The sequence below is a fragment of the Capsella rubella genome, unplaced genomic scaffold, assembly GCF_000375325.1.
Source record: "Capsella rubella cultivar Monte Gargano unplaced genomic scaffold, Caprub1_0 scaffold_4, whole genome shotgun sequence".
NCBI classification, from domain to species: domain Eukaryota; kingdom Viridiplantae; phylum Streptophyta; class Magnoliopsida; order Brassicales; family Brassicaceae; genus Capsella; species Capsella rubella.
Window position 1 is genome coordinate 142,367 of NW_006238920.1, and position 10,255 is coordinate 152,621.

Below are 10,255 nucleotides of genomic sequence, written 5' to 3' on the forward strand. Positions count from 1 at the left end.
AGAGTAAATGTTACGGCTCAATAAGGGATCCTTTTCCGTTAATGGACCGAAGAGTAATTGTTACGGCCCAATTAGGGATCTAGTGAGCTAAAATGATGCGACCATAAGAGTTATTTTTTGTTTTTTTTCTTAATTGTTTTGGCCGGACGAGGATTTGGTTACCGAGAGTGTTTGAACGGTCGTCAGTGTAGTAGCTTTCTCTGTGCCTTTACTCTAATGGCGGCAATATCCTCTGTTCAATGCTTGTTCTCTTGCAATTCTCATCATCATCTTCAACGCGAGCAGGTGAATTTTCTAATCTCTCTCTGTTCTAACTTCTTCACCAATAGCGAAAACTATGTTGTTTATGACTTTATTCCTCCGTTATTGTCAAGCAGAATGGGTCGCTTTGGAGAATGAGTTCTAGGGTTTTTGTATCTTCGAGTCTGTGGAAGATTTCTCTGCTTTCTGGAGTCGATTTGAAGCGAAGGTGATTTTGTCCTGGTCTACGATTTGTTAATTTTGATTCGCCTAACTTGGAAAACAAATTCTCAACATAGTCCTTGAAGCTATGGTTTTTGTGTAATGTACTTAGAGATGAGATAATGATTGCATCTTTTGGGTCTAATAAAACAGGAGAACTTTGATCTGTGCAGTCAAGGGAGATCCAGAAGAGGCGTTTAAGAAGACTGTCGAACTCGATAGGATGATTGATGCTCTTAGAGATGCAAACCCTAGAGAAGTTAGTCTGCTAGTGCCTTTAGCTTTAGTCCTTAATCTCAATGTTGTGTGTTTGTTATGTTTTTCTTGTGTAATTGAGTTTTTTTGTATGTTTGTCTGCTGTTGCTGCCATGTGAATTTGAACAGGTTGAGAAGCTTGTTGTTGAAAATATCCTTGCTTTTGATGAGGTTTTTTGGATAAGACTTGCGGCTAGGTCTGATACATGCAAATCAGAAGATGACAAGGTACCCTTATACATTGTTTATGTCAATGATAGAAGCATGCTTTTTATTTTTTTTGCTTTCCGCTAATGCTTTCGGGATGGTTTGTTTCTTGCAGAAGGACTATGAGGAGTTAGCTACAACTGTGATGACTATAGTTGACTGCGTCGTGAATAAGACTCGGGTTTTTCTTTCTTCTCTTCTTCTTTTTTGTTCCATGTCTCTTCGTTTTCAGTGTTTCCTTTACAAGATAACTGAGAGTTCAATATATCATTGTAGGAAAAGATAGAAACCTCTACTGATATTCTGAAAGGGATTTTAAGACCTGCTATAGATGGAGTGGAAGAGATTTCATGGCCTCCAAAAGATCCTGAAGCTATCAATCTGATGCAAAAGGTATATACTAGTTCTTCTTCACTTGCTTTTGAACTAGACATCTACTCTTTTGTTATGCTTACAACCTTCTGCCTTAGATATCTAGAAGGGTTATCTAGTTTTTGGATTTCTTGATATGATGTAGTCATGGTTGCTGATAACAGTGTGTTAACAGGAAATAATACAAAGGGAAAAAGAAGGGCAATTAGATGAAGGGTTTCTTTCAGAAGTTAGTGCTCAGCTCCGGCAGGTAAGTGTACAAATTTTTTTTTGTTTCACTTGTAAGATCGTTTACAAATATTATTCATAGGAATTGACTTTTATGTAACACTGAGTTCCGGGTTAATAATTGGTCTTTCCTTGACAGTGTTCAGATGTATTTTTTTGAATGTTTGAGGCTGAAGTTTGTTTTCAGGCAAAAGAAGATAAAGACAAACCAGGGCTATTAGCTATGCTACAAAAAGTTCTCCAACTCTATTCTGCCACGATTCTCTCCAAGCGAAGCTACGCAAAGAAAGGTGATTTGCTCAATTTTGAAAACTCTGTAAAGTTACGCTAAGGCTTCCATTTTCCACATATAGAATCTAATCATAGTCTTATCTCTAAACTCCCACAAACTTATCAATTAGAGCTTCTGGTTGTTGACTTGTCACAGGGAACGAAGTTGTAAAAGCCGAGCATTTTCTCGAAACTCTGATCAAAGGTATCTTCTGCAACCTCATTTTAATGTACAAGACCCCATACTTCACATTGGTTAATTATGTGTGTTTCAGCTCCTGAGGAACAATGGAACAAGCTTTTCGTAGACGGGTTAACAATCGGAAAAGGAGATATCACGCCTGATGAGCTATCTGCTGTTATCAAGAAACGAATCGAGCGCACACTGATTCGAACTGTAAGTAACAAAAACTCTCTAAACAAAGCAACATTACAGAACAAACACCTTCAAAGTTGAAACATTCTTTCCTTCCCCTCCTCTTGTCTGTTGTCTTTTAAAAGTGGATGGGAGGCTAACCGGGTTTGATTTGGATTTAAACCAGATACAGTAGTTACCATATAGATTTAGAAAGAATCAGATTCATTTCAAAAGAATTCCTCATTTTAAGCCGCAGAGAGCTCACCATGAAACATTTGTTTGCACTATTGTCTCTTCTAAGTAAATGTGAGGCTAACCGGGTTTTGGTTTGGGTCAAAACCAAACGGTACCAATACGGTTTTCCAAAATTTATCAGTCTAACCGATGAATTATGTTGATTACACCAGGAAGGAGGTTCATACCAGCAGCGAATCTTGACTGAATATCTCAAAGGAATCGAGTCAAGGGCATTTGAGATTATGAAATTACTTCAGGGTTAACTCCGTAAATATATGTATTTATAGATATACATATCCAATTTATGTTATTATAATAAAAACTCCAATTTTTTTTTTTTTCCCCCTCACAAAAATAATTTTGATTGTGCATTTAACGTGTTGTTATTCTGATTTTAATATTACTGTAAGAAGCTCTAGTCAAAATTTTAAAGATTTTAATTATCTTGTAGTAATAAAAAAGAAAAGTAGAAGTTAATGCTTCAAAATAAAATTAAAATATAAAAACTAAAAAAAATGATTAATTCATGCCAATTAAATTAGGAGTGGAGACGCGAATTGGAGACAGAGATAACTGAGCGGAGGGATTCAGATCTATACCACGAAACTGAATCTCACCGTCTTCTTCTTCTTCTTCATCACGACGATCTTTGTGTTTCTCTTGCTCTCGCATCCACGTTTCTCTGGTAATGCTACTGATCGTCACCGTGAAGCTGTGCTTGATCGCTTCCCCTTGTGAACTGATCTGATCTGAGGTGAATCTCTATTTCTTCTCCTTCTTCATTGTTCAATATCTCGATTTCGCGGATCTTACTGCTTCTTGTTCGTTAGATCTGTTTGCAATCTCGATTTCGTTTTTTTTTGCATTTCACGTGGACTCATCCTTCCCATGATTTTCATTCTCTGTGATCTGCTTTTATGCAGTCTGTTTCGAAATCTGTGAATATGCTGACGAAGTTCGAGACCAAGAGTAACCGAGTCAAGGGTCTCAGTTTCCACCCTAAACGACCATGGATTCTCGCGAGTTTGCACAGTGGTGTGATCCAGCTCTGGGATTATCGTATGGGTACTTTGATCGATCGATTTGATGAGCACGAAGGACCTGTTCGTGGTGTTCATTTCCACAGTTCTCAGCCTTTATTCGTCTCTGGAGGTATGCTTTGATTTGATCTATAAATCCTGATCTGATCTAAGTATTAACTCCTAGCGTCCTCGGTTTCTAGATCTAGCTTTGTTTCTTTGCAGTGTATAGTTTGGTTGATTTGTCCCAACTTCGGTTTAATGGATGACTTAAGCTCTTATAGTCCATGCTGGAGTTATAATTCGTGTTTAAGATACTTATTGGATAATTAGTCCTATCCCGCTGAAATCAGATCTTATGGTACATGTTGCATTGTATTGTCTCGTTGGACAAAAGCAAGTACTCAAAAACTATAAATGCAAATGGCTTGGATTCTTCTTCATTACAGTTATCCTCTTTTAAAACATTACTCACATGTAGTTGATGGCATTGATAACATTTGGTGTTGCAGGGGATGATTACAAGATTAAAGTTTGGAACTACAAAACACACAGGTGTCTTTTCACTCTTCTCGGGCATCTTGATTATATCCGCACTGTTCAATTTCACCACGAAAACCCATGGATTGTGAGTGCTAGTGACGATCAGACTATCCGCTTATGGAACTGGCAGTCACGGACTTGTATATCCGTGTTGACTGGTCACAATCATTATGTTATGTGTGCTTCTTTCCATCCAAAGGAAGACCTTGTTGTATCAGCATCACTGGATCAAACTGTCCGTGTTTGGGACATTGGTGCTCTTAAGAAGAAGTCAGCATCTCCTGCTGACGATCTCATGCGGTTTAGTCAGATGAATTCTGATCTTTTTGGTGGGGTTGATGCTATAGTAAAGTACGTCCTTGAAGGCCATGATAGAGGAGTAAACTGGGCCTCTTTTCATCCCACCCTTCCTCTCATTGTCTCTGGTGCCGATGACCGCCAAGTAAAGCTTTGGCGTATGAATGGTATGTCTTATGGAAATTCGTCTTCTTTTTCATATAATGTTAATTTTATGAAACATTGAGGTACCGATGTGTTTCACTTTTATTGCAGAAACTAAAGCTTGGGAGGTGGATACATTGCGAGGTCATATGAATAACGTTTCATCTGTTATGTTCCATGCAAAACAGGACATAATTGTATCAAATTCTGAGGATAAAAGCATCCGTGTCTGGGACGCTACCAAGCGAACTGGAATTCAGACCTTCCGCCGTGAGCATGATCGATTCTGGATTCTTGCAGTTCACCCTGAGATTAATTTACTGGCAGCAGGACATGACAATGGTATGATTGTCTTCAAACTTGAGAGAGAACGTCCTGCATTTGCTTTGAGTGGTGATTCATTATTCTATGCCAAGGATAGATTTTTGCGGTACTATGAATATTCAACCCAAAAAGATTCCCAAGTGATTCCTATACGGCGTCCTGGTACCCCAAGCTTGAACCAGAGTCCTAGGACCTTATCGTACAGTCCGACCGAAAATGCAGTCCTGATTTGCTCAGATTTGGATGGTGGTTCTTACGAGTTGTACATCATACCAAAGGATAGCGTTGGCAGGAGTGATGTTGTGCAAGATGCAAAGAGGGGAACAGGGGGTTCTGCGGTATTCATTGCTCGAAATCGGTTTGCAGTTCTCGAGAAAAGCACTGGCCAGGTGTTAGTGAAGAATCTAAAGAACGAGGTGGTTAAAAAGAGTTCTCTGCCTATTCCCACAGATGCCATCTTTTATGCTGGGACTGGAAATTTGCTTTGTAGATCAGAGGATAAAGTGGTTATATTTGACCTTCAGCAAAGGCTTGTTCTTGGTGAGCTTCAGACACCATTTGTTAGGTATGTTGTGTGGTCTAACGATATGGAGAGTGTTGCTTTGCTCAGCAAACATACTATCATTATTGCGAGCAAAAAACTCGTCCTTCAGTGCACGCTTCATGAGACAATACGTGTGAAAAGTGGAGCCTGGGACGACAATGGTGTCTTCATTTACACAACTCTGAACCACATCAAGTACTGTCTTCCAAATGGGGATAGTGGTATCATCCGAACCCTGGATGTCCCAATCTATATCACCAAGGTTTCTGGAAATACAATCTTCTGCTTGGACCGGGATGGGAAGAACAGGGCTATCACCATTAATGCAACTGAATACATTTTCAAGCTTGCACTGCTGAGAAAGAAATATGATCACGTCATGAGCATGATAAAGAACTCCCAGCTATGTGGACAGGCTATGATTGCTTATCTTCAGCAGAAAGGATTTCCTGAAGTTGCCCTCCACTTTGTTGAAGACGAGAGGATCCGATTCAATTTGGCTCTTGAAAGTGGCAACATCAGTGTAGCTGTTGCATCCGCTACAGAGATTAATGAGAAAGACCACTGGTACAGACTTGGAGTGGAGGCTCTTCGCCAAGGAAATTCTAGAATTGTTGAGTTTGCGTACCAGCAAACAAAGAACTTTGAGAGGTTATCTTTTCTTTATCTCATTACTGGTAACTTAGACAAGCTATCAAAGTTGATGAAGATTGCAGAGGTTAAGAACAATGTAATGGGTCAGTTTCACAATGCTCTCTACCTAGGAGATGTGAAAGAGCGTGTTAAGATACTAGAGAATGCAGGTCATTTGCCTCTAGCTTATATCACAGCTTCGGTTCATGGTTTAGATGACATTGCTGAGCGACTGGCAACTGAACTAGGAGACAATGTGCCCTCATTGCCTGAAGGAAAAACTCCATCGCTTCTAATGCCACCGACGCCCATAATGTGTGGTGATGATTGGCCTCTTCTGAGGGTGATGAAAGGAATATTTGAAGGAGGGCTTGAGAGTGCAAACAGAGGAGGGGCTGTTGATGATGAAGAAGAAGATGTTGAAGGAGATTGGGGTGAGGGACTTGACATGGTCAATGCTGATGGTTTGGAGAACAGAGACATCGAAGCCATATTGGATGGTGCAGAAGTAGGTGAAGAAGACGACGAGGTAGGTGGATGGGGGGGACTTGAAGACTTGGAGCTCCCACCAGAGCTTGACACTCCTAAAGCCTCTGCTAACGCACGATCATCGGTATTTGTGACACCTACTCAGGGTATGCCCGTAAGTCAGATTTGGAGCCAGAAATCTTCCCTTGCTGCTGAGCAGGCTGCAGCAGGAAGCTTCGACACTGCAATGCGTTTGCTCCACAGACAGCTTGGCATAAAGAATTTTGCGCCTTTAAAATCGATGTTTCTTGATCTTTTCAATGGAAGCCACAGCTATCTCCGTGCCTTTTCTTCATCTCCTGTGGTTCCTCTTGCCATTGAGCGTGGATGGAGCGAGTCTTCCAGTCCTAATGTCCGTGGCCCACCAGCTCTTGTTTTTGAATTCTCTCAGCTAGAAGAGAAGCTCAAATCTGGCTACAAAGCCACAACAGCTGGGAAATTAACTGAGGCTCTCCGTGTCTTCCTCTCGATCCTCCAAACCATCCCATTGGTGGTAGTCGAGACGAGAAGAGAAGTCGACGAAGTTAAGGAACTGGTCATCATTGTAAAAGAATATGTACTTGGTCTTCAAATGGAGCTCAAGAGGAGAGAGATGAAAGATGATCCGGTGAGGCAGCAAGAGCTCGCAGCTTACTTCACGCACTGTAAACTCCAAACGCCTCACCTACGGCTCGCGTACTTTAGTGCAATGACAGTCTGCTACAAGGCAAAGAACATGGCTACTGCTGCTCACTTTGCCAGAGGACTGTTGGATACAAACCCAACTATTGAGAGCCAGGCAAGGACGGCTAGACAAGTTTTGCAAGCTGCTGAACGCAACATGACAGATGCAACCACGCTTAATTACGACTATAGAAACCCGTTTGTGATATGCGGGTCGACTTATGTGCCAATCTACAGAGGACAGAAAGACGTTTCATGTCCTTACTGCACTGCCCGGTTTGTACCAAGCCAGGAAGGTAACATCTGCACGGTCTGTGATCTAGCAGTCATTGGTGCAGACGCATCTGGTTTGCTATGCTCGGCGTCCCAAGTCCGGTGAATAAGTCAGGTTGATTGATTATCCGTGAGGTAAGTACGAGATGCTCTTTTGATGGAAGAAGAGTGTTTGTGATGATGTCTACTTAAACCAAAAAAAAATCAGGTTTGTGAATTTTTTCCGCTGCGCCTTCTATCATTACTCTCCTTTTTTCTAAGTCTTTTAAGTCTGTTTCTTATATTAGTAACGACGACAACATGAGAATTTTTTTTTTATATCGTCTTGCGTTATATTTCTTTTTGTTTGATTTTATATTTTACATTCTCAGGACATTTCATTTAGGCCTATCGGATTCTAAACTCGATCACTATGATGAGAAATATAGACGTAATCTTTTATAATTGTTTGTTTGTTTGTTTCCATTGTCTTTTGGTAAATTTCGTTCCAGTTGATGCCTAATTCACTTTCAAAGTACTCTGCCATTAGTAGTAGATGCTGTTAAGTAAGAGACTACTATATAAAATACAACATAATTTGTTCGCCAACGTTTTATAACTACAGTAGTTGTTTCTTGTTTCTGATGTCATAATAATTTACTTGTAGGAATTTCTGCTGTCCATATTACATTTACAAGGACAATATTTCTCTTGTGTTTTATATTCTTCTGCAATAACTCTCAAATCTTTTTCTTATGTTATTCTATACTATATGGATGGGATATATATTTAAGTAACTGTCGAATTGAAAAAAAAAAATGTGAAACACCAATCGTCATTATACTCTGCAATTCACAAGGAATATGAATAAAATTTTACGGCCGACAATAGTACAAAGCATCCTTCACTTATATAAATTCATAAGATAAATTAAAGTACATACCATAAGTTTCCCACTCATGATTATTATTAAGATATATGAGACATTTGATACATAAGTATAATTATATCTTTATGTAACTCTATGTCAATAGAATTATGCCATTGTTGTGTAGGTAGAGAAAAATTAACCCATCAAGCTTTTGCAACTTTACAATTAGTGTTGTAAATTAATTACTAGATGAAATTTTCTATTTCTGTTTTGCATTTTCTGTTGTGTTTTAATATCTTTATGTTTGTTGTTTCGATGCACAAAAGTTAAGAGTGCTCAAAGCCTAATAGACTTTAATTACCAATGGAACCCACTAATTAATTAAAACTACAATAAATAAACAACTTCACCCAACTTCACCCAAAAAAGCTTAAAATAATTCTTCCGATTCTCCTTTTGTACATATAGGGGGAAACAAACAAAGAGAGTAAGGCCTCTCTATATATATATGGTGTGAGAAGGAAGATGTGATGTGATGATGATGATGATGATGATAATGGGGAGAAGGTGTGAAGACTGTGGGAATCAAGCCAAGAAAGAGTGTGTCTACATGAGATGCAGAACTTGCTGCAAATCCAAAGCCTTTCATTGCCAAACTCACATCAAAAGCACTTGGGTTCCTGCCTATAGAAGATCTCATCACCAACCACAACAACAACCGCAACCGCTCTTTAATACTAGTAGTAACATTAAACGTTTGAGAGAACTACAACGACTTTCAGATTCTTCTCCTTCATCATCATCAGGTTCTTATGACCTTCTTTTCTCTCCTACTCCTTAATATGCTCTTGTATAAGTGCATGTGTGTGTTTTTATATATATACTCACTAGACCACATCTTGATTTTTGGCATTTTCGAATGTCTGTTGACTTTTTGAGTTAATTAAGATTCATGAACCTAAAACTAAGTATTCTACATATTGATTAGTCATGTACATGTTATGAAGTTTATTGACATATGTCTATATGAAAAGATCTATGATGAGTTAAGTTCTTTCTTCTTCACAACTCTCGATGTTACTATTTGATGTAAAAATAATCACAAGCTGTTTGCTTATGATTCTTGATTTTTGTTTTCTTCTTCTTCTTTTTTTTTGTGTGTGTTCTTGATTTTTTGAAGTAGATTAATTAGTAAATATAAATCACCCTAATATAGTCTCTAATTATGATCTTTAACAATATCTAGAAATGTATAGCAATCTTGTGTTTGTGACTAGTTCTTTCCAATATAGCTTACTAAGTTAAGCAAATTTATTAAACAATACTTATGATCACAAAACATGCATGTGGTACTGAAACATTTTTTTTTTGACTTTTGACCAAAGTGGTACTGAAACATTATTTTCGATATTAGGTGTACAAATCCGCACAACTCAGGGACATTTTCCGGCAGAGGTGAATTTTCCGGCAGATTTCCGCGGCGTAAAAGTGAGTTCAATCCATGACGGGAAAGAGCAATACGCTTATCAGACGACAGTGAACATCGGAGGACACATTTTCAGAGGGATTCTTCACGATCAAGGACTCGACAAAGTGATGGTAGATCATCATCATCAAAATAATACAAGTAGAAGTCATCGTCAAGAAACGTTGCTTCCTCCTTCAACTTCTTCATGTCCCTTGATGATCACTACTAGTCCTTTTACCAACTTCATGTCCGACACAGTTCTAAGAAGATAGAAAACTTTCGTTTGTTTACCTTATTAACTTATAATTGTAATCTAGTACTTAATGGAATATAATGATACTACGTACTTCAAGATAGATATAGGATTCATCACATATTATTTTATAAGTCTTGCTCCCTTATATTTAATATTTCGTTAGTTATTTGCAATCATATATGATACCACATTTCCTTGCTAAAGCATGTCATACATATAATACCTTCATTGTTATATGCATAAACCATTGTGTTTTTAATGAACATATATATATATACAACAATCTAACACTTTAACGAAAAGAAAATAAAATTTGAACCTATA

At 38.4% G+C, this 10,255-nt stretch overlaps 3 protein-coding genes across 4 annotated transcripts; all 3 read left to right on the plus strand.

Moving 5' to 3' along the window:
- Nucleotides 1–126: 126 nt before the first annotated feature.
- Nucleotides 127–2,728, plus strand: LOC17888955. Of its 2 annotated transcripts, XM_006293433.2 has the most exons (11): nucleotides 127–285; nucleotides 378–469; nucleotides 616–721; nucleotides 847–945; nucleotides 1,040–1,105; nucleotides 1,201–1,317; nucleotides 1,472–1,546; nucleotides 1,712–1,814; nucleotides 1,952–1,999; nucleotides 2,070–2,191; nucleotides 2,560–2,728. In XM_006293433.2, the coding sequence occupies exons 1-11, from the start codon at nucleotides 217–219 to the stop codon at nucleotides 2,650–2,652; spliced, it is 990 nt and encodes a 329-aa protein (XP_006293495.2). In that variant the 5' UTR covers nucleotides 127–216; the 3' UTR covers nucleotides 2,653–2,728. The 2 variants fall into 2 exon arrangements, with proteins under 2 accessions (XP_006293495.2, XP_023640228.1); XM_023784460.1 differs by lacking the exon at nucleotides 127–285 and having other exon boundaries at nucleotides 379–469; nucleotides 636–721.
- A 193-nt stretch (nucleotides 2,729–2,921) lies between these two features.
- Nucleotides 2,922–7,822, plus strand: LOC17888249 (coatomer subunit alpha-2). The gene is made up of 4 exons (XM_006293516.2): nucleotides 2,922–3,143; nucleotides 3,313–3,541; nucleotides 3,921–4,415; nucleotides 4,504–7,822. The coding sequence occupies exons 2-4, from the start codon at nucleotides 3,334–3,336 to the stop codon at nucleotides 7,461–7,463; spliced, it is 3,663 nt and encodes a 1,220-aa protein (XP_006293578.1). The 5' UTR covers nucleotides 2,922–3,143; nucleotides 3,313–3,333; the 3' UTR covers nucleotides 7,464–7,822.
- An 820-nt stretch (nucleotides 7,823–8,642) lies between these two features.
- LOC17888576 (protein SHI RELATED SEQUENCE 3) lies at nucleotides 8,643–10,027 on the plus strand. Its single transcript, XM_023784947.1, has 2 exons — nucleotides 8,643–9,013; nucleotides 9,622–10,027. The coding sequence occupies exons 1-2, from the start codon at nucleotides 8,743–8,745 to the stop codon at nucleotides 9,945–9,947; spliced, it is 597 nt and encodes a 198-aa protein (XP_023640715.1). The 5' UTR covers nucleotides 8,643–8,742; the 3' UTR covers nucleotides 9,948–10,027.
- The last annotated feature ends 228 nt before the right edge of the window (nucleotides 10,028–10,255 follow it).

What these genes read in the sequence shown, in the direction of transcription:
- LOC17888955 (XM_006293433.2), top strand. Translation starts at nt 217, where the DNA reads ATGGCGGCAATATCCTCTGTTCAATGCTTGTTCTCTTGCAATTCTCAT. An exon ending in ATCATCTTCAACGCGAGCAG is followed by an intron (nt 286 to 377) that starts GTGAATTTTCTA and finishes ATTGTCAAGCAG; the next exon opens with AATGGGTCGCTTTGGAGAAT. An exon ending in AGCGCACACTGATTCGAACT is followed by an intron (nt 2,192 to 2,559) that starts GTAAGTAACAAA and finishes TGATTACACCAG; the next exon opens with GAAGGAGGTTCATACCAGCA.
- LOC17888249 (XM_006293516.2), top strand. Translation starts at nt 3,334, where the DNA reads ATGCTGACGAAGTTCGAGACCAAGAGTAACCGAGTCAAGGGTCTCAGT. An exon ending in GCCTTTATTCGTCTCTGGAG is followed by an intron (nt 3,542 to 3,920) that starts GTATGCTTTGAT and finishes TTGGTGTTGCAG; the next exon opens with GGGATGATTACAAGATTAAA. An exon ending in AAAGCTTTGGCGTATGAATG is followed by an intron (nt 4,416 to 4,503) that starts GTATGTCTTATG and finishes CTTTTATTGCAG; the next exon opens with AAACTAAAGCTTGGGAGGTG.
- LOC17888576 (XM_023784947.1), top strand. Translation starts at nt 8,743, where the DNA reads ATGATGATGATGATGATGATAATGGGGAGAAGGTGTGAAGACTGTGGG. An exon ending in TTCTCCTTCATCATCATCAG is followed by an intron (nt 9,014 to 9,621) that starts GTTCTTATGACC and finishes TTTCGATATTAG; the next exon opens with GTGTACAAATCCGCACAACT.